At 43.7% G+C, this 22216-nt stretch overlaps 1 protein-coding gene across 1 annotated transcript in view; it reads right to left on the bottom strand.

Annotated features, from left to right (window-relative positions):
• The window catches only part of GRK5 (G protein-coupled receptor kinase 5), a 155785-nt gene that overhangs the window by 89818 nt on the left and 43751 nt on the right, over positions 1-22216 (bottom strand). Inside the window, exon 2 of the mRNA XM_064431455.1 lies at positions 4200-4295. Coding sequence (XP_064287525.1) covers positions 4200-4295 — 96 coding nt within the window. The remainder of the gene's footprint in view (positions 1-4199; positions 4296-22216) is intronic.

The following is a 22216-nucleotide window of genomic DNA, read 5'->3' as shown; positions in this document are numbered from 1 at the left end:
TGTTTCTCACACAGAAGTGTATTTTTAACAGCATGGAAAAGAATGTGCCAAAATTGGAAGCTCAAGCAACTTTCACCCTGGGTAAATGGGAGGCAAATGCCATGTATGAGGTTAAATGGCAAAGGAAAGATTTTTAACTTTTTTTTAACCAAGAATGGGCAAATTAGTATTAATGGGACTGATCTTTCTGACTGTGAAATCTCACTGAATAAAAATATTTAACAAGATAAATCCTCAGCATTCTCTTCTACCCGAGCATCATGCACAACCAGAAACTGCTTTACCATAGGAGTTAAAAGTTTTCTGCAATAATGCAGCAAATCACTCTATGCAACAAACACAGACACATTCTGTGACAGTTTCCCCACAGGGTTCAATCTATGGGGTAAAAAAGTCTTGATTTATTATATAGCATTTGGACAGTTGTGAATGAAAATTTGCCAAAGATCAGAATAATCAACTCTTTCACCCAGGCAGTTTTTTTATGCAAGAAAAAAGCACAGAATGGGTCTGAGCAAAATAAATAAAAATTCCACACTTTTAACCAACAGAACCTTTTGCGTCATTCAGAAATATTTACAGACATCCAGAATCTTTTATCATCAAAAAGACACTCTGGCCTTTCAAATTGCAACTTTTTCTTATATTTTTGTTTACTGAAGGCCTTTAAACCAGTGGATATCTCTAACTTTTGGCATCTCTTCATGTCATGTCAAATGCAGGAACTTTTAAAGCTGTTCCTTGGTATTTTTTTTCTCTTCCCTTGAAACATCTCTCTTTTGCTAAGCTGTCATCTGTGAGTTTTAAAGATAGCAGAACCCCATCTACAGCAGCATCCATCACATGAGTCATGGTAGCTGTGCCTCAAAAATCAGTTTTTATCGATTGACTGGGCCTCTGGTGCCAATATGGAAATCTTCCAACCTGGCAAGGCTGGCTGTTTTAATACAATTAAATACAGCCAGGAAGAGGGCTGCAAATGGAAACATGCATTAGCCATTCATAGTATACAAGCCTCTCTCAGAGCCCAGTAAAGTGCAGCATCCCTGCTTCCCTTGCTTATTTAATTAGCACACAATGAAGGCCACTGAATTTCCCTGCAAAAGGTGTTGCGTACTTTGGACAAAAAAGAAAGGAGAAAAGAAGTTGCTTTTAAGTCCAGTCCAAAAAAATAGCTCCTTGGCTAAATGGCACTTTTAATAAAGACGTTTCCAGTGTTTGTTTATTTATCAAAAAGCAGTGTTTCTCTCGGGTGTTTTGATTTTTATTTCTGTGCACAAGAAGGAGGGGAAAAAAAGGGCTTTACTAAGCAAGTCTTTCAGTGAGACACCAGATGATGGATAGTCAAACACAGAGTCTCCTGTAAACACAGAGGTAACCAAAAGGTATGAACTGACTCATAATTGTGTCAACACAGGTCGCAGACCCTTGGTTTATTTCAGCCTTCCTGTTTTTCACAGATTTCTTTTCACACTACACTATTTTTTTTAAGACACAGACTCTTTTCAGTACATCTTAGCGGGGTGCAAAAGCACACACGTTTTTACACCAAGATGTGGGCATCTACACACACATGTAGGCTGTACTGCCACGATTTCAACAGCAGCATTTTCCATCTGTTGCTTATGGCTACACTAAACTAAGCTGTGCAGTCCATGACTGCTCTAAATCAAAAAGTCCATCCCATTCCTGCCTCCAGCCTTTCCCTGGAGGCTCTTGGGAAGCATCCAGAAGAGAGGAATACAACAAAACCTCAACAGCCCAGTGCTCCAGCTCATCCAACCCTCTATGACTTGCTGTGATTTTTTTTTTTTTTTTTTTACCTAAGTGGCAAGACTCTGTCTGATGGAAAATGCTGGGAGGAGGACAGGCAGCAAAGAGGTCTGTGACGAGAAGAACCTGCCTGTATTTGTCCTGATCTCTAAACAAATTGAATTGTATAAAGTTTAGAACCATGGTTTGGGTTGGAAGGTTGGAAAGATCATCTAGTTCAAAAGATCTTTCACTAAAAGCCCCATCCAACATGGCCTTGCAGGGAAAAGCCTTTCTGGGCTCTCTATTTCTGAACTAGAAAGTTAAGATATTGTTAGGGTAAGGGCTGATGTGCAGACACCCCAAGACATTGAATCCCTGCAAGTCCCAGGGCAGCTGAAGGGCCAGGAAAAATGTTTCAGTACATTCCCTGTGCAGACACTGGCCTGAAATCCTGAGATCCTTTTAAAGGACTTGCAGAAAATAACAAATGAAGAAGGGTTAAAGCCAGGGAAATTGTTCTTCCTCAGCAGAGGCAGGAACAGAAGCCCTTTAAGGCCAGACTGCAGTGAGCAGTACTTGTTCCAGGGAGCACAGAGCCCAGGCAAGGGATCTGCAATGGATCCCCCCGGAGCACACACATGAAAAGGACTTAATGCCATAGACCCACCCACCCAAGATGTGTCAGACACCCTGCATCAGCCTGGAGAAGTTCAGACTACTGTTTCTCTGGGATGTTTCAACTTCAGAGATTCACTGAAAATGGCAGGGCCAGCAAGGACAGGTAACATTATTCAGGCTGAGCAGTGCCTTATTCCTTGTGCAATCACATCCAGCTCAACTCAATAAAAAGCAGAGTTACAGAACCAGGGTTTGGACCTTATTTCCCACTGTGGAAAAGGCAGTTGCTAGAATTCCCAGCTAACAGGTAATCACTGTAGTGACTGAAACCAAATCTGCCCAGAGATCCCACAACAGCTCTTACCTGGTTACACCCCCAAATCATACACCAAAAAATGCAAAATAAATTACATTAGGGTGAAGCTGGCACACACAAAAAATGCCAGAAGTAGCATTTCAGAAACAGAAATAATTGGTAGACTTAATTATTTTTAAGACTGCTCATTGTAGGATAGTACACCTTTGTAAAGAGAGAGCATTTTATCTGGAGCCATTTTCCCCTTTGGAAACCAAGGCTGACAGAACAATGGGGAGAATTCCCTTTGCAAATTACAATATATTAAGTCAGGTTTGCTTCCAGCAGGTTCTGTACCTTCAGAAATTGCTCAGGCTTTGTATGTTTGTCAACAGGGGAAAGCCTACCCTCTATTCTCCTGCCTCCCCTCTTCTCTTTACCTCCTTTTAGCTACAACAGAAGGCTAAGGAAGAAAATTTTCCTGGGGGAGACCATGAAAAGAGTCTTCAAAACATTCCACATATTTTCTCTGCATAAACATGCTGTGGATTTCTACTGTAAATAGTGCCAGGGCACTGTCACTCAGACCCCAGGAGTTCACCCAAGTTAGACAAATTATGCTGCCCGTTATCTCAGTTGTTACAGATTCTTGCCTTTCATTCATTTCTTGCCAGTGGCTGGATTTTATGCGTAGGGGAGAAAAGAAGCCTCAAATGCTGAAGTTAACCTCTTGTGGTGAGACCAGTAATCCTGGGCTTTCCAGGGGAGAATGCAGAAGGAGATAGCTACTAGCCTTGTCTGCCAAGGCAGCAGTCAAAAGAATGCTGAAATTTGGCATGTGTGAGCAGGAGAAATGCAGTGCTATGGAAATGGACACTGCAAGCTCCCTGCCAAATCTGCAGCATTTGGCCCACATGAATAAAACAAATTAAGTTAGAATACGTTTTTTTACATGTCCTGTAAAAAACCTCCATAAAGTTGAGTAGGGAATGGTGCTGCTGAGCTGGCAGAAGCCTGGCTGCTGCTCCAAACATCTTATCCACACTATAATTAATACTAAATTCAACTACAGGCAGCAAGGCTCATTTCCTCCCAGATAGGGAGATACTTACTAGAAGGAATGCAGGATGTGATGAGGGGATTCCTTTCTGAATGTGTTTTTACAGCCACACTGTTTTACAGCTCTCACACAGAGTGAGAGCCCCTGTCCCACACGCCAGGTATTGCCCAGCTGTGAAACCCCTTTGGGTCCTGGAACCTGTGTATGGAAAACAAAGGGCCTGGATGTTGCCAGCCCCATGCCCTGCCCTGCAAGTGCAGCATTCCAGCCTCTCCTGCCTGGTCCACAAACCCTTTTAGGAACAGAAAATGCTGAGTTTGCAAGGCAGCACCACGGGAGGAAGGTGCATTGCACGCCCACCTGTAAACTGACTCCCTGTAATAATGAGTGCCTTTAATGCCATTCTAATGAGCCAGTTCTGATAGAATGTTTTATTCATGCCGTGCTTCCAAAGAAGGGAGAAGCTCTTACCTATTGTTCTTCGGAGATCTTCACACTGGCTAATGTGAGGGAATTTCAGGATTTCCTTCCACTTTTTGCTTTTGCCTTTGCGTTTCCCTCCACCCCCTGCAGAGAGAGAAAAATCAGGATTAGATTGCTTTGGGGACATAGTTCCACCTGGAGTTTACCTGCCCAGCCACAATTCTTATGGATACCATTAATAATTAAAGCTGAGGATTGATGCACAAGCAGATCCCTGGAAGTGTTCAAGGAAAGGCTGAATGGGGCTCTCAGCAATCTGGTCTAGCAAAAGATATCCCTGCCCATGGCAGGGGGGTGCAACTAAATGAGTTTAAGGTCCCTTCTAAGCCAAACCATTCTATAATTCTATGATACAGATCAAATTTCAACTTGTTTCAACTCAAAACAGACCAAGGAGATGGCATCTGGCAGAAGATCAGCTCAATAAAAGTTAGTGGGCTTGTTGCCCACCAGGTCCAGCTGAGATGACAGTGCTACCTCCAGCATCACCTCTTCCCAACCAAGAGCCACTTCACACAAGTAAAACAATCTGTAAAATTACAGTTCACACCTTTTCAACACAGATATCCCCCTTCTGGTTTTGGGACAAGCCTTGATTCTATCCCAAAAAAGTGATGAAAAACTGAAAAATTCAAATTGAATTCCTGCCATCCCCTCCCACCCTCACATTACATATCCTGCCAACATGGCACTACTGCTGCTCTTACATGCTCTGGTCACTGCTGCTTCCAAAGCAGAACTGAAGGAGAAAATTAATGGCTTCAAGAGGAAAAAAATCACTTATTGGTTCTTCTTTCTGTTCTGCTTGGAGAGGCTGTGCAGCCAGTGGAGGAGGAGCATCCCCCTGGACATGAGAGCCCAGATGCAGACTGGGATTCTCCGAGTCCCTGGATTTACTGCAATTCAGTCCCTGCACACAAAACCTGATCCACTTGAGTCTATTTTGCATGCACTGGCATGCTGAATGACTAATTCTGAGCTGAGTTAATTCTGTAGAGGGGTTGGTAGAGTCACAATTGCAGACTGAGAGTGTCTTGGGTCCTGCATGACATTACAGGCTAAATTAGGAGAGCACTGACTCAAGAAGTAGCAGACCACCAGAGAGAAAACAAGAGCCTTGTAGAAAAAAATCACAAGTATTGCTCTCTGTGGGGCATTTCTGATCACACAATGCCACCTTTGGCACAGGAGAGCTTTTGAATCTCACCTTTTATTCCTTTGCTTTTGATAGCCAATGGTTTTGCCATCATAGAGTCTGCCTTGAATTATTTTAAACTTCTTATTGACAGGAGCTGATTGTGTTTCTGCAGTATGTAATGTAGCTGAGATATCTGCACTGGCCATGCAGGAACCAGCTTGTTTGGACTTTCAGGAGCACAGCCCTGGTGTCCTTTCCAGGAATGAGACTGCAGGAGAGCACAGACAGCTGTGACTCCCTCCCCACCACACAGTATTCTGCAACACAGACATACCCCTTGGGTCTGTCATGAATTCTGCCTCAAGCCCCCCCTCCAGTGCATCCCAGCCACTGCTGCTGAAGTAATTTCCTCCCCCATCCCTCTGCCCACATCATCAGAGAGCTTGTCTTGCTCTCTTGGTCTTGCATGCCAAGGGCCTTAGGTGAAGTACAAAGTGCTTTAAGCATTTTGTGGGCTGGGGTGAGCACTGTGATCATCTGTTCACCAACTTCTGGAGCACATCTGTTCCCAGATGGCTCTGCTCTGGCTGCCAGTGGCCACAAAGGCTTGGATCCAGCAACCCTAGGGGTCTGCATTGGTTTTCTTGTCCCCAAAAGCCCACTCCTGCCATCCTGCAGTGGCTCCTGCATGCCAGGCTGCCACCTCCACTTGCTCCTCTTTTCCTTCTCTTCCAGGGGCATTTTCCTTTGTGCTCCTGCCCTTATGCCTCATCACACTGTACTCACACTTCTCTCCCTGCACTCTCCCTCTCTACTCTGGGAAAATGATCCTTCCACCAGGAATTCCTGCTTCCTTCTCTCCTCCAGTCATTCTTTATGGCTGCATTTTCTTCTCTGAACCATTCTTCCCTGAACTTTTCTTCTCTTTGTTTTTCCTCACACTCATTTATCTCAGAATCACAGAATCCTGCAATATACTGAGTTGGAAAGGACCCATCAAGATCTCAAAGTCCAACTCCTGGCCCTGCACAGGCCACCTCAAGAAACACACCTGTGCCTGAGAGTGCTGTCCAAATGTTTTTTGAACTCAAGACAGGTTTGGTGCTGTGAGCCCTTCCCTGGGGAGCCTGTTCCAGTGCTCAGCCACCTGCTGGGTGAAAAACCTTTTCCTGATACCAAACCTAAACCTCATGTGCCCCTCATTTCAAGACAGAGATGCTGCCTGGGGCAAGCAGGAGCTCTCTGCTCAAGGGATGTGCAGCTGCCTGGGCAGCAGTGCCTGCTCCAGCAGTATTTCCAAACACTTCTGGACACAGCAGGCAGTGGGGGTCAGCCAGATGAAACCATCCTTTAGGCTGAATCTGCTCAACACTGGTACATCTTCACCCACTGAAGGTCTACCCTGTAGGCACAAGCACTGGAGATTCCAGAGCACACCTGCTTCTCCAGCCACCTTGACAGAAGTCCTCCCAAAAAGTCTCCATCTTTAGCAGCATCAAGCAACACAGAACACTGCAGAATAGCCCTTTGCTCTAAATGACAGCTCTGAGATTTGTGCAGAGGTGATATGATTCTGCCAAGCGGGGCCAGAACATCTTTAAAATCCATTCAATGTAAAATATGTATTGATGTATTTACATGGGATGATGTATTCCCGACATTAAATTTCCATCAAAACTAGGGAAGGGCTCTGCGGTCCCCCGTTACAACCGTGATCAATACAGCCAGCATGTTCCCTTCTCTTTTGTGGCTATCCTCCAAAAATAAGCAGCCCTGCCTGATGAATCATTTGCTCTTAGCTGAGTGTGAAGCAGCGTTCCTGCTTTGCTTGTGACGTCTTTATGTTAAAGATTCTGATCAAGTGCTTTAATCGACCTGACCTTTCCGCTCCCAGCTTTTCTTGTGGAGCCAGCAGTGTTTGCTGGCTCCAAACGTTAATTCTGGGGGGGTTTGAAGGACATAATGCAGTGAGGCAGCTGAGACACAGTAAATTGTCTAGCAGAGCTAAAAGCTAAAGGGGGAGGATTCTCTGAATGGGTCACGGTGCAGGTTGTAGAGGGAAGCTTTTCACACGTTGCCTCGATCACTGCCTTTGCACCCTCTAGTCTGCAGAATTTGCATTCTTCAAGGCAGTTCTCAGGGCAGGACTTGACAGACATGCCATGTTTGACATGTAAGTTCCATCATGTGGTATTGGAGGGTCTGACTACTTTAAAATTTTGCTTTGCTGCTGACAACCAAAGGTGAGCTGCCAGCAGCAGCACGAAAGCTCAGCCCTGCTGCCTTGCCTGCACTAAACTACTCAGCATTTGCAAACTGAGGGGTGAAGCTAATTCTATAACATGTCAACCAGTCCTGAAGGAAACAGAAGCATTTGCTCTACATCCTACCTACTGAAAAATACATGGCATTTTTCACATCATCTCGTGATGCTGCATGGCAAATCTAGCTCTGATCTCTGCCTGTGAGGAGAGAGACATAACCAGAGGCACACATGTAAAACATCTGCCAGCAGGAGCTACCCTTAGCTTAAAGTGCCTACCTTTTATTCCCCTCCATTATTCAGGATATACTTAATTTCCTAACACCAAGTGGAGACAGGAAAACACCTACATATTATTAAACCAGTGAGATATTAAGCGGCTTGCCCAAAATTAAATGAGAAATCAGAGACAGAGGATGGAGTTGAAGATGAAGCTGAAGAAGCCAAGGCTTTGAGTCTCTTAATTCTGCTAAAGACAGCATCAAGCCATGCTCTTGCTCAGATGTTTGAAGATTATTTACAGAGTAAAGCATATTGTTGGATTAATTTATTCCAGCACCATGCTCGTAGCATGTTCCATTTGTGCCTCATGCCACCACGCAAGGTGGATTTTAAGGACGGATAAACTGGCTTCCTACTGCTGCTCTGTTCTTGCCCAAGCTGATAGGACAGGAGCACATCCCATGCTGCCAGGCCTGGCTAATCCAAGACAGCCACGTATTCCATCCAACTGTATTTATTGCAATCTAGTTAATCCACAGATCACTGGAGGATGACTACAGCTTCTATCTTCCACTTCACCACCTGGGTTGTCACCCAAGCTCTTCCCAACAACAGTAGAGAGCTCTGTGGCCTCAGCATGCAAGGCTTGATTACACAGTGAAAGCAGTGAAACAAACTCCGAAAATATTAAAAGTCAGAAAAATCATGGTTAGTGTCCTGTTTCCACCCACAAGATGTTCATGTTTTCTTCTCTTCTTCCTCTTGCCACCCTTTCTCTCCTCTGTCCCAGGGAGGTGTTTGAAGCTATGTGTTCTATATGGAATTGCCATATTAGAGTAAGGTCTGGCCAGTATAGGATGGACTGCAGGCAGCTTCACAGGAAGATCTTGGAAAGCTGCTTCTGAAGTATTTGAAAAACATTAAATTTGTTCCATATTCTGTTAATTACATATGGCTAACAAAACATGAAGGTGTATGGCTTCCAAACAATTTCTTCTCCTTTTTTAGCATCTGTGCTACTTAGAATCAGGCTGTTCTTATGATCCTGGTTAACACCTTGCACTGTTGAATGCCCTCATGTCTCATGTGGGTGTGAATACCAAAGATTAGCTGTGTATTTGTGAAGGAAAAGAATACTAATTTTAATCTTGTTTTCCTAGAGCGCCTTGTCCTAATGAGACAGCATGAATAAAACTTACCAGCCCATCATTTTCCCCTAGGAATTTTTCATGTCTAATACATTCAGCCTCTAAGGCAAACAGTTTCACCCTTATTAGACCTGTTTCATGTGGAAGTTCTCCCAGGTTCACTATTCTTCTTTCCCATTAGTTCCACCCACACTCAGATGTACTAGCAAATAAAACCAGCTTGTTTTTAAAGAATAAAAGACTGCTTGCTCTCTGCCCTTCATCCTGCCTCTCTCCTCTGGGAAAGCAGAAAAAAACCCCAGGAACCCTGGTTTATTCCGAAAAGATCTTAGGTGATACTCCTGATTTAACCTGTGTTTAAAACAAGCACTTACAAGACCATCAGGAACCTCTTTATGAATCCCCTCCCGCCAGCCCAAGGAAAATGCCATGAGGATGAGGGCTGGATTTCTGAGAGCAGCTGGGTGTCCACCACGGGGTGCAGTGCCTCTGCAAGCCTGTCTCCAGAGGCTCTCTTTTATCAGATGCAATAAAAAGTCCACTGCAAGCCCCCAGAAGAGAATTGTGTTACACAGCTCCTCTTATCGACGCTGATCTGGTTTTGTCTCCCACAGCTTTTTCTGATGAGCGCGGCTCTGGAGAGTCACAGACCACGGTGAGGGTTTTGTGCCCACCTCCCCTGCTGCCACAGCACATTTGCTCACAATGCTGCTACAAGTGCTTAAGCCTGACGGCCACTGTGTAAAACACCTCACTGCTTTTTGGGAATGAAGAGCAGATGTGCTTCATCCAGAGCCACACTGATGGGAAATTCACAAGCAAAAGCACAAGCAGAGTCAGGCTGGCTTTGCAATCTGAGGGCAAAATATTTTGTATACAACTGGCTTCTAAAGTACTATTAACCTTGGCTCACAGAAGCCAGTGTTGATAAACATGTACTGCAGGAATATCTGCCTATGATTTAAAGAAGAGGTCAGGTAATACTGCAAATACTGATAAGAGGCTGAGACGTGACTTTACCAACACATTTTTTATGTTAATTGTAATAATAATATGCTATAGTAACATCAACTGCCCTGAAGGGACAGAGAAAGCTAAGGGATTAGTCTTTGAAGACTGAACCTCAGGGCTTAACCATCATATGTCAAGGCCATTTTGTTACTGCCCTAGGAATATAAAGGAGTCTTTGCACAAGCTACCTTCATGCCTGGTCAGAGCACATTGAAAGGACTTGACTAAACTTAAAAATCAAGCCTTTAATTTCTTCTCTAAGTCTTAAGTAGGCATCCCAGTTTGTGGCATTCTCCACACAACTCTGCCTGCATCCTCCACTGGATACTTTTAATGCATGTTTGAGATTATTTGAACAGGTTTTCTTTGGGTTTTGTGGGTCAGTTCACATATACTGGGTTTACATTTCACTGCTATGCTAACAGAGAGTTGCTTGGTCACAAATTTCCCTGGATGCAGTTTAATTTCCCCAACATAAGCACCTATAGTTGGTCTATTATGGTATCTCTCTTTTATACCTTGTATTTAACTGCATTGTGTTTATGTGCAGCTGATAAATGAGCAAAAAGAGATTGTTGGCTTTTATACCACGAACAAAAATCATCCAAAAGATACAAATTCTATGGAAGATTTACAATCTATTAAAAACCAAACAAACAGTAAATCTTACAAGAATAAAGCCAGCTATAATCTAAAACAGTAAAATTGAGAAGAGCCCAAAATTTCAATTTCCTATTCTTGACCTCAAAGTAAACAAGGCTACTGGCACAAACCCAGGCATTTTTGTTGGGTTTAGAATGCACTACCATGTATTGGCTGATTCAACATATCTGGGGGACTGTTTGGGGACTGTTGAGAGGTTTTCTTCATCAATAGTGTGGATAACATAAAAAAACCCTGTAACACCTCTGTATCAATGATTACTATGGGAGACCAAGCTATTGAACAGAGTTGTTGAGATTCAAGGTTATCACCCTGCTGAAAATATTAAATCTCTCAGTGGACCTTTCCTCCCAACTGCAGCTGAGACAGTGTTTCAAAGTTCTACAAAATTCTGATGTAAAGACATGAAACCATTTCACTGTGATAACATTTGAGTCATCTCAGTTCTCTAACGTCAAAACATTATCATAGAACATATCAAATAGAGTGCTAAGATATCACTGCAACCAAATGGGTATGGTAAATTGACATTCTTTACTTTGTTAAGATGATGTTTCTATATTGTCAATAAGAAGGTAGAAAAAGCAAATCATCTTTTCTTTTAAGCAGACACTTTCCTGCAAACCCTTTAATTTTTGACAAAACTTCATTCTCTGAAAGGAAGATTCCTTTGTCAGAAATGTTCTCAACTGTCACATGCTCTGAAGTACACAAGAATTAAATAAGGAACGTGGTCTCCCCATAGCTGAATGTTTGAGTGACTCTAAATTCCCACATTTCTTACCAATTCCCTCCAGTTAATTTGCACAGCTGTGAGTTACACTGACTGTAAGAGACCTCCTTCCCATTCTTCCAAAGGAAGAATGCAAATCCCTGCCCCAGAAATTCCTCTTGAATAGGGCTTGATAACATCTTTCCAGGAAGGAACTCCTCTTTAAGCAATGGCTTTTAAACTTATGACCTGTTCTATATATTTATTACCCTGTTTAGCAACTTGCATGCAAGCTACCAACCCATGCCTCCAAACCCAAACCTGCAAATGCAACGTGGGGTGGTCCTGTGCATGGTCAGGATGATGATCTTAGTGGGTGCCTTGTAACTCAGGATATTCTATGAGTCTGAACTCATCCCTCATCCACAGTCCATGCATTGCCCACAGAGACTGCCCAGGAGGATGTGTAGTGCTCCTGGATACAGCTGTGATCCTCAAACAGCCCAGACGCTCTCAGGGCTGGCCCCTAAACCCAAAACACCTTACAGGGACTCCTGGGTCCTAGTCAGACACTGAGGTAAGTGAGTGGAAACCTAAAAAGCTCTGCTGATTTGCTGATCCCTAACGTGCAGTTCTGATGTTTAGCAAGACATCACAATGTGCAGCACGAGACAAGCAGGAGGATTGCAAGGAAACCTGGCCCTGGTACAGGCAAATACAAGGGGCTCAGCTCTCCTGAAAAATATGATGCCACTTCCAGAGGGAGAACATGCAGAAAACCCAGCCCTGAGCAGGAAATTATGTGGGTTCTGTCTGTCCCTGTCAAAGAACTGTGTAGGCTTCTTCTCCTGCAAATAGTTCTGCAGTATCTTAAAAAATAACTTAGCCTCTGTGTTCCTGACATTTGAGTCTTACAAGGAGTATTTCTGAACTGTGGGGAGGAGATCCAGCTGGAGGGGAGGTGAGAATTCAAGTGTTCCTATCAGCAGTCTATAGCCAAGCTCCGAGAATTATGTTCTATTCTGTTTTTTTACCCTCACCTAAATAAACTTACCAACAAGACTAAAGAAAATATTTTTGTAAACATAATGAAAAATTAATAACTTGAGACTAAAACAATAGCTTGTTTTATTAGGCCTGGCTGATTAATCAATTCCACCAAAGTGGTAGAATTGGTAAAGCTTTGAGATGTCCTTACAAGAACCCAGAAATCCACATGTTAAAAATGGTGAAAATTAGGTTGGGAACCTCCTTAGTACATGTGTCTGGGCTGTAGTGCCAGAATTTTTTTAGGGGAATTTCCCTTCTGTGACACCTTTTGCTTCCAGAGTCATCCAGGAAAAAAAGTACAGCATCACAACATGGCTCATATTAGGTCATGTTCTATTTGGGATCAGGATCAGACACGTTTTCTCTTCACCATAAAAGCAGATAACTACAATTGTCCTTGCTCCCCATGGTCAAGCAACACACTAATTTCTCAGACATATTCCTAAAACATAAATTAAACCCTAGATACATGAGAAGCCTTCAGACATGCCATAGGGGCAATGTGGAGAGAGGGTGACCCCCCCCTGAAATGCCTGGTTACAATGAGCATTTGCCATTTGCAGTGAGTGACTGGCAGAGGGGAAGAGGTGTGGGCACAAGCATTGATTTGGAGGAAGGAGATTCCATGTGGACACCAGGGAAAGCTGTAAGAGGGTGCACAGGACAATGCAAAAGGACATGGCCAGCTTTAGGAGAGACCTCCCACTCCCCTAGCTACAAAGCCTGGCTTTGTCCCCATCATCTTGTCCAAGGTACCAACAGCTGCTTTCTGTGCATGGTGCTGCTAGATCTCCTCTGAAACCACAGAAAACATCCTTTTTATAAACCACTGACAGCCCAAGACGTGATGGTAACAGTATTGTATGCGTCAGCTTTTGGGATCATTATTGTAAAAGGTTACAGAAGGGATTTGGGTTAATGGAGGTAATCTGTGATTATCTGATGCAACAGATTGTTCTGCCAGTGACTCATTCCTTCTGCCACAATATACTGTGGGCTGCAGCTGCAAATAGAGAGCAGGATGGAGCTGGCTCCCAAGCTAAGACTGTCCCTGCTGTCTGGAGAAAACCCTACAAGAGGGGGTGCCAAGGCACTGCAGGTGTGTGACAGCCTGGCACAGCTTTCCTGAGGGGAGTGGGCTGCAGAAGTGTACTACAGTCACTCATTCAGGGGTGTTACTATAGCTACCAGTTGAAGGACTCAATACAAAAAGCAGAACTAAAAAAAAAAAAAAAAAAGAAAAAAAAAGAAAAAAATTAGATGGTGGAAGACAAAAAACAAGGGAACTTGCAGAGCGAAGGCAGAGGGTTCCTCTGATTAGCTAATGAAGTGCTTCAAAAGCAGTGACTGAAAAATGAGGCTTGAAGGTTGCATGGTGTAAGCGTCAGATGATGCAAGCAGCTGGCCCAGCTCGGCTGCCTCTCCCACCCACCCACCCGGCTGTCTTAATAAACACAAAACAGAGCTCTGTGCCAGCCATGGATTAACTATTTCCTCATGGCTCACACAGTCCTGCACTTCCACTGCCTCTCACTGCAGCCCTGGGGCCACAGCTAAAACAAGGTATTGATTTGGGCCACCAGCCCCACCCTGAGAGCAGCGTGGCAGCAAAGATCCTGCCACCAGGGACTCCAGGAGAGACCAAAAGCTAAGTACTGTCATAGCCTGGAAGATGAAGCAAGAAGAATAAACAGCCCCATGCAGCAATCCCACACCTCCCAGTGGAAAGCCCCTGCCTCTGGTCTGGATGCCCAAGGTAGCCCAAAGCATCAAAAGCAGCTGCAGCCAGGGATAGGCACTTCTAATATGTACATAAATCTAAATAAATGTATGATTCCCTCTCACATGCTTTCCTGACAGCCAGCTGCTCCCTTTGCTTGCTGTTACCATCACTCAGAGATTAATGTCGCTGCCTGGGACAGCTTATTAGTAATTTTTATTACAAAGCATATACATTTGGCTGGTGGTAGGCAAGAGCTAAGCCTTTGAGTAAATAAAATACCAGGACAGCTCGCAGGGAATGACAGAGAACAGATATCTGTGGGGTCTTTACCCTGGCTCTGAAAGCCAATAATGGCAGGGGGTCAGAGATCAGAGGCTTAATTGTCCAGTGAATTAATGGTGACGAACGTCTGTTTCCCCTCTTGTTAAAACTGACACCAGATATTTCAGAGAAAGCAGAAGCACTCTTGGCTACAAAGGAATGTTTTGAAGGCTGAGGCTGAGATTGTTGCCAGCCCCAGCCCGTCAGAGCAGCGCAGGTCAAACGAAGTCACTGCAGGAAACTGCTGCTGACTCCAGCACAAACCAGAACCTTCTGGGCCCAGTCGAGCAGACACAGATTACCCTGCTCCCTTTGGAAAGAAACATTGCTTGCTTGTATTTAATAAAAAAAGTCAGATCTAGAGATTTGAATATACAAGCATTAAAAAAAAAATATTGGAGGAATGCGAATTGCACCATAAAAATCAGCCTGCGCTTGTTTCCTGTCATTTTGAGGAAAAATAGAGAGCAACGAGAAAAAAAATTACCAGCATATATTAAAAAATGCAAAAAAACTCTGTAAATCTTCCCTCTCCAGAAAATGTCCCTCTTTCATTGTCCTGCACAACCCTGGTTCAACAACGCATCTCTTGGTGGAAATTGTCATCATGGGAGGAGTAAGGAAACTGGGAAATACACGGGGACCACTTTCACCCAGTTACTGACATTTTCTGAAGCTGCCTAATACTTTTCTATTGAAATAACTTCCACAGGGAAGAATGAGGTCTACTTATTTATTTTCTTCCAGTTGCTCAATCTCATTGCAATTCAGATTTTCATGTGTAGCTGTAAGAAGAAGGATGAAAGCTTCCCTTTGTTTTAAGGTGGTTGTGTTAGCTTTGAGCTGTTGTGAGAGAGACTGTAGTGCACATCTTTCCTCTTCATTTGAATACACGTGAACCCCTCTGGTGTTTAATTTAAGCTTCACAAACAAGGAACAAGCACTTTCTGAATATTAAAAAACACAATCTCAACCTACCAGTCAGTTTTTGAGAAGCATAATGTGACTTCTTACGTGGCAAGTAATCCCCCTCATTAGGGGACATGCTGATACCTTTAATTAACAGTGGTAATATATAACCTGTTAACAAGGATGCATAACCCTGAATTAGGCGACTGAAGTCTAAGTATTCTTTCAGCAGTGTTTTCTAAGGGGTCATGATGACTGCAGAACAGCCACACTGGTTTTCAAGTCAATCTATGTGCTCAGTCTCTGGCTCAGCTAATTATAATGGTGCCTTTAGCATCACTGTCTTTAAGTGTCTGCCAGCATGTCCCTAACAAACCACCAGGTCCATGTTTTCCTAGCCCAGACAGAAGAGTCTGATTATCAGGTCAGAGTTCATTAATCTCCAAGGCCAGGCTCCCATCCCACATGAATCCAGCTTGCTGAACTTCAATCACCAATGGAGAAGTAACAAGACATCATTGAACAGTGCATTTGTTTGCTTCTTGATGCTGCCCCTAATCAGTACCTGGGGAGGAAAGCTGCTGGGTCCTCAAAGGCTAAAAAGACTTAACATGGTCCTAAGGGCTAAGGGAGGCATCTGGCTCAGCATTTCCAGTGTGAGGGTGGTCTGACCTTCACATGGGCACCAGACAGCTGTCCCTGCAGGCCCCGGGACCCCTGTCCTCCCAGCTGAGCACAGCTAAGAGAGGGGCTTTGGAAAGGCCTGTGAGCTGCAGTCTGGGGAAGGGCAGAGGTCAGGGTGCAGCTCACATAACCTGTAACAGTGCTGGTGGCACAGAGCACAGCACTGCAATGCCAGCAGCATGACTGGCTATAAAGCCAATTGCACGGAGTGTGATTCTGATAAATGAGGTCTGTGCACTGCTTGTGTGGCACTTGGAGTCACTCTAGAGCTGAACAGATCTTACAAGGAAGTCACAATCTCTGTGGCAAGAAACACTTTCTGTTCAGGTGTTTTATGAAACCCATTTTTTAGTCTTGCTATCATCATTCCTTGTCGGGTGTCACGGCAGAGAAAAGAAATACAGCCATTGCTTTAGATAATATTCTGATTTTCAAACTCATCAGAGAAAAACCCCAAGCATCTAGGCAGAAAATCCCAGCCTCCTTATCTCATCCAAGTGCCCCAGTGATGACGCCACACGCTCTGCACTGTGCTGAGCAACACAGCAGCAAACACTGATCTTCGTGTCTAAGCATCTAAGCCCAAGTGGCCCATGTGCTATTTCAGCACCTCCTGGGACCATTCTGGGAGATAATGTAATTAATATTATCTTGGTGACGGCTATTTACCACATCCCACTGGGAAACTGCAATCTGTGCTCGTGGAACTTGAACCCAATTAATACCCACTTCCTACCAGCTTCAGGTGTCTCCTAATTTGAAGACACATTTACAGACAAAACAGGTCAGTAACTCTTCCCAGTGAGCCAAACAGCATCTTAATCACTCGTGTTTAATAGGAAACAAAGGACTGAGCACTGATAAAGTTCACCATTATGCTTTTGAGGAAAAGAAAAGTGACTACAGAACAATCTGATAACAGGAGAATTTGCTTCCTGTGTAACTCGATATTTATAAACCCTCTCAGCAAGGGGGCAAAAAGGAAACCATTTCAGCCGGCTGAATTTAACATTCCAAAACACGTTTTAAAATGACAACACAAACAGGACCCCAGCTGAAAACAGCGCTTCTGGGAAAAACATGCAGGAACGAGAGGGGACAGGGAGGCCAGGGCTCCTGGCACAGGCTCTCCAGGTGCCTGGGGACATTCCTGCACCTTGCACAGCACAGAGCCACCCCCAGCAGCAGCAGCAGGGGACAGGTGTCAGGGCAGCAGGTGGAAGCAGGATTGTCCTGGCTGTGCTTTCCACCTTTGATGGAAGGACTGACTGGATTTAACAGCCTCCCTCTGTCTCCAGCAAAGATCCAAGAGCCTCTACAGGTATGAAGACAGGGGATTTTTTTTCAAGGTAAATGCTAGACTTTCAATCTTCTAAGGTCTTCAGTTATTTTCTCTGCTTTTCTACAGTTAATCTTTTTGAAATGCAGCCTGTGATTGCCCTAAAACCTGTTTCAAGAGCAGAACTAGTTCTCAACCCCAACAGCCTCAAGCCCAGCACCTACAACTGCAGCTGATTTTATCAGGAACCACAAATTCCAGCAAGCCCTTCAACAAGCCCCTTGTGAGAGGGAGAGATAAGGACCTGAGCTGAGGAGTGCCCTCTGCACAAAACTGCAAGTGCAGAGTATTTCTGGAGTAAGTGCTGTTTTCCAAGGCTTCCTGGTATGGAAGTTTTTCATGGGGGTATAACGTGGGAGATGTGGAAGAGTGCTTACAGTGAGAGTAAAAAAAAAAAAAAAAAAAAATTCGTATTTTATGCCTAAAAAGGCAATGTTCTTAATTATTAAAAAAGAAATGTTTATCTCCCAGAAGCAGAAAAACAATTTTGGGGGGGAAAAAAACCCAACAGAAGGTGCAGTTATTTTGTTTCACATTTTCCACATTAGTAGTTGACAAAGCCATTTGCACTTTGCTGCCTTGGCTTCAGATTATCAAGTAAAAGATTTCTGAGTTGCTTTTAAAGTACATAAATAAAAATAATAAAACCAACACAACCCTTGGCTTTTCAGCAGTGCCCTCTACTTAAAGACACAAAAGCATTTTGCAAACAAAAATAGGGAAAGCTTTTCCAGCTCAAAGATTAATTTTGCCTTCACATAAATTAGCATGACTTTTACAGTCGTGTTGAGACACTCCACATGTGCAACTGGGAAAAGAAATTATCACAGGCAGTTTAAATGCTCAGCTTTAATTAGGAAAAATAAAACCAGACCCATTCTTCTTGAAAAGTTTTCCAGTTGATATTGTCAGAAGACACAAGTAAGCTAGGGCTAGCAGGAAAAGCATTCTTAAATTTGTTTTAAGCTGCCCAGCTCTGGAGAGAGAACACACACAGGTGTGGATGCCCTCCATCAAAGGGCTGGTCACTTGTCCAGTGGTTGCACATCACCTTCCTCCTGCTGAGAGAACAAGCAGCTGGAGAGAGCAAGAAGATCTGCTGAGAAAAGCCTGACACTCACCCTTTGCCAGACACCGAGGATCCAATGGCACGGATGTTTAATTACTTCCACTGCTCACAGGACAGCTCAGCATTTGCTTTTCTGCAGTGCCTGGGGGCCAACAAACTCAGGACCTCTTTGTACGAGGCAACACATGAACACAGATCCCATCTCCAAGAGTTTCCAGCTCGGTGCAGCAGCCAAAAGCTCTCCCCGTGACATCCTGAACCCGCTGCAGTCGCTGGGGATGCTGCCTTTGCCTTCAGCAAGGGTTAGGATTTCATCCCCTGTGGCTTTAGAGGGTCACAGTTTTCCCACTCATCAACACAATTGCTTTCTGAGGAAGGCCCATTTTTCAAAATGGGGTGGTATTACTGAAAAAACATGAAAAGTTGCCAGGAACAATCAAGGGCTGTAAATGCACTGCTGTCCAGAGCTGACTGCATTTCAAATAGATTCAATAAAAACATGATGATGGAAAGAACATTGAAAAATTAAGAGCAAGTCAGACCAGGTGTTTCCCCTCACTTTCACCCTGACATTTCTTGTCTTTCTGTCTTCTGCCCATCTCTAACATTTCTACCATTAACTACTTATTTTATTTTCCAATTTTGTCCTCTTTTCACCTCTTGTTGACTATCAGCCTCTGAGACACGTTCTATCTCTGACCTGTTCCAAACTGGACTTCTACCTCTCCATATCCTTCCTGCTCTTGAAAGCAACCCTAGGAATAGGGGCTTGGAGCCTCTTGCTCTTCCCTTCCCTCATTTCAGGGAAATGTCTCTAGGAATGCCCTGCAACAGGCATGCACCAGTCTCTGAAGAATAAAACACAAGGGATTTTCCATCTGAAATCACTTGCCACAGACCTGTTCATCCTCTTCAGGAGCTGACACAACTGAATAGAAAGAATTTATGGCAATTTGCTCATACACACAAAGGAAAAGAAAAAAAAAGCCAAGAATAGCACTTTGGTCTTGTCCTGAAATCCAAGAGAGATACAACAGCAGATGTCTTTCATCTATATGACCTTTTCCACTAAGACAAAGAGAGACAGGATATTAAATCACAGTTTAAGATTTTTATGACTCTTGTCAAGCATTTATTTATTATGGGTTTGTTTGTTTTGGGACTTTGTTTTTAGGCAAAGCGTTATTTTTTGTACTTTTCATGGAACTCCAACCAAAATACCATAAAAAATGTCTGAGACAAATTTCTTGTGGGTGATTTGCACAGTTTCAAAGTCACAGGCTGACTCCCCTTCCAACTCACATTGCTCAGACCAGCGTGTTTAAACCAGAACAACCATATGACACGAAGACTGCAATTATTTTTTCACAAAGTCATGGGAAACCTTGCTGGTATGTGCCATCATCATGTGAGGGGGACAGCAGATCCTTTAACCAGCAGATCTAGATCAGGAAACATGCTCAAAAGCTGTGCCATGTCCAGTGAAAATCCCTCAGTGGCTGCAGTGGGGAACACATGGTGACAGCAGGACACAGCACGAGGAATGTGAGAGAAAACACAGATTAATTGCATTTGTCTTCTTAATTTGCTTACACCCTTGGCTGGAGAGGAGCTCTCCCCACCACGCTCAGCTTACCTTACAGATGACTAAGCAGACAGGAGGATAGGGATGGCACCAGGAAAGACAATCCAGGGGAAAGGACATTAACCTCAGACCCTGGGAGGATTAGTTCGAAGTCCTTCCTCTAGCACAGATTTCTCACATGATTTTAGGCAAAGAGCTGGGCTGTGTAAACACCTTGTGAAAGTGAGGGCTCTGTGGTCACAGATGGGAGGTGGCTGAAGCTGACACAGGTCTGCTCAGCCAGCCCCTCTGCCAGGGGCTGTTACCCTTGGAGAGCAGCAGGTTTAATGGGCTGTGCTCCTGATTCACAGCTGCTGAGACTCCCCTTGGCCAGCGGGCTCTGATCCCTGCCTGCAGGCTCATCCCCCTAAAGCTCCACAGCATCTCCACTCTGAGCCCTTCATCTTGCCCTCAGTCAAGATAACACAAACCCAGAGCATTTCCTAAGCCTCCCTTTGATATTGATGGGTGTAAATACATTAAAGACCAAGAAACCCTAAAGCCTGATAGAAATTTTCAGTGAAATGCTTTTCCCTCAGAAAATACCAATCAGCCAAAAGTAAATGTTTCACAGATGTGTCACTTCTGATAACATTTTATTTTTAAATGGAGGAAATTTAAAAGGTCTTCAGTAAGATTAAAACAGTGTTTCAACTCCTGATTCCAAACTCTTTTACCCCCTTTAAAATACTACATTATACCACGAGGAATAAAATAAAGATGCTGTTACTATTTATTCCCAAATACAACATATAGGCTGAGTTCAAACATTTTTCTCCCTCGGATTTATTTCACAGCATATTAGAAATGTTTGTGTTCCCTTTGTCTCAGAATAGAAATGTTTTCCTGAAATTTGGGAAGGAAAACAAACAAACAAGCAAAACCCCAAAACAGGACAACAGCAGAACCTTTGGCCCTCAAAACCTCCCCAAGGCCCTCAGCTCTTGCAGTCATGAGGGCAGGTAAGGACAGGCTGGAACTCTGCGTGTTCTTTCTGAGTGACTAAAACACGACATGGGCCAAATGCAACCACATGATACTTCCAAAACGAGAACACATATGGCTGAGCATTTCTGAAAAGTCAAAATCTGCTCGCACCCGAAATCAATGGGCGTTTTACTCTTGACTTCTTGGAAGCAGGGTTAAGTCAACACCGGGTAAGACGGGAAAATCCCAATCAGAGATCAAGCACAGCGTTCCCCCTCAAGATTATTCATAAAGTGTGTGTAGACGTCATGAGAAAACAGAAGGTGCTACAGTGCTGTTATTTTTAAGCTGAGGGTGAGAAAATAGGCAGTGAAGCGTAGAGCAGAGCTTCGTACGTTGCTTTGTCACCAGTCTTGTTAAGGAGCTTGGGGAATTTATTTTAGGGAGAAAAATTTCGTAGTTATTTCTGCTTCTTCCATTCAGAACAGACTTACTTTTACATGAACTTTTACAGGGTTTTTTTTAATACTTCTGTATTTTCTGAAGGTATTTCTTTTTGAATGCTGTTTTTCTGTGACCCACCCCATTTTCAGAACCACTAAAATCATCAAGAATACTTCTTTAAACTACCTAGAAGACATCAGAAGTTATATTCAGAATTTAAATCAGGTCCTAGCTGCCTGCAAAGCTTTTGCAGAATTATGTCTTCCTTCTTTTGCAAAGAGCAATCAGTTTGGAGAAGCTGAGGCAGACACTGAAGTGGATCACAGGGAGCATCTGTGCACAAAAAAGGGAGACCAGTTCCAATCATCAGCATTGCAGGACTGTAATCCTTGAACTCAGGCATGAGCAATTATCAGTGTGAGAGCATAATTTATTCCTTGTAGTCAGACACAAGATGGATATCCCATTGGGCACCAGTTAGATTGTTATACTCATTTTAGAAAGCTTAGCAATACCACTTATCATGTATGAAACAGCACTAATGGCAGGCAGATGAGTTTAATAAAGGGATTCACTAAGTTAGCCCTGCTTTCATTATGCAGGGGGGGCAGAAGTCCTGGCATGTAAAAGGAAGTACAGCAGCTTCTAGAACTTCCATACTGAAATCTTCCTTTGCCTGAAATCTCTCAACTGACAACACACCCTCATTCATGCAAACTTTTAGAGTATGCTACTCAATTCACCACAACAAAGGAAAT

This window comes from Passer domesticus, chromosome 8, assembly GCF_036417665.1.
Source record: "Passer domesticus isolate bPasDom1 chromosome 8, bPasDom1.hap1, whole genome shotgun sequence".
NCBI classification, from domain to species: Eukaryota; Metazoa; Chordata; class Aves; order Passeriformes; family Passeridae; genus Passer; species Passer domesticus.
The sequence above is the reverse complement of the archived record's forward strand: the minus strand, read 5'-3'. Positions and strand labels throughout refer to the sequence as shown.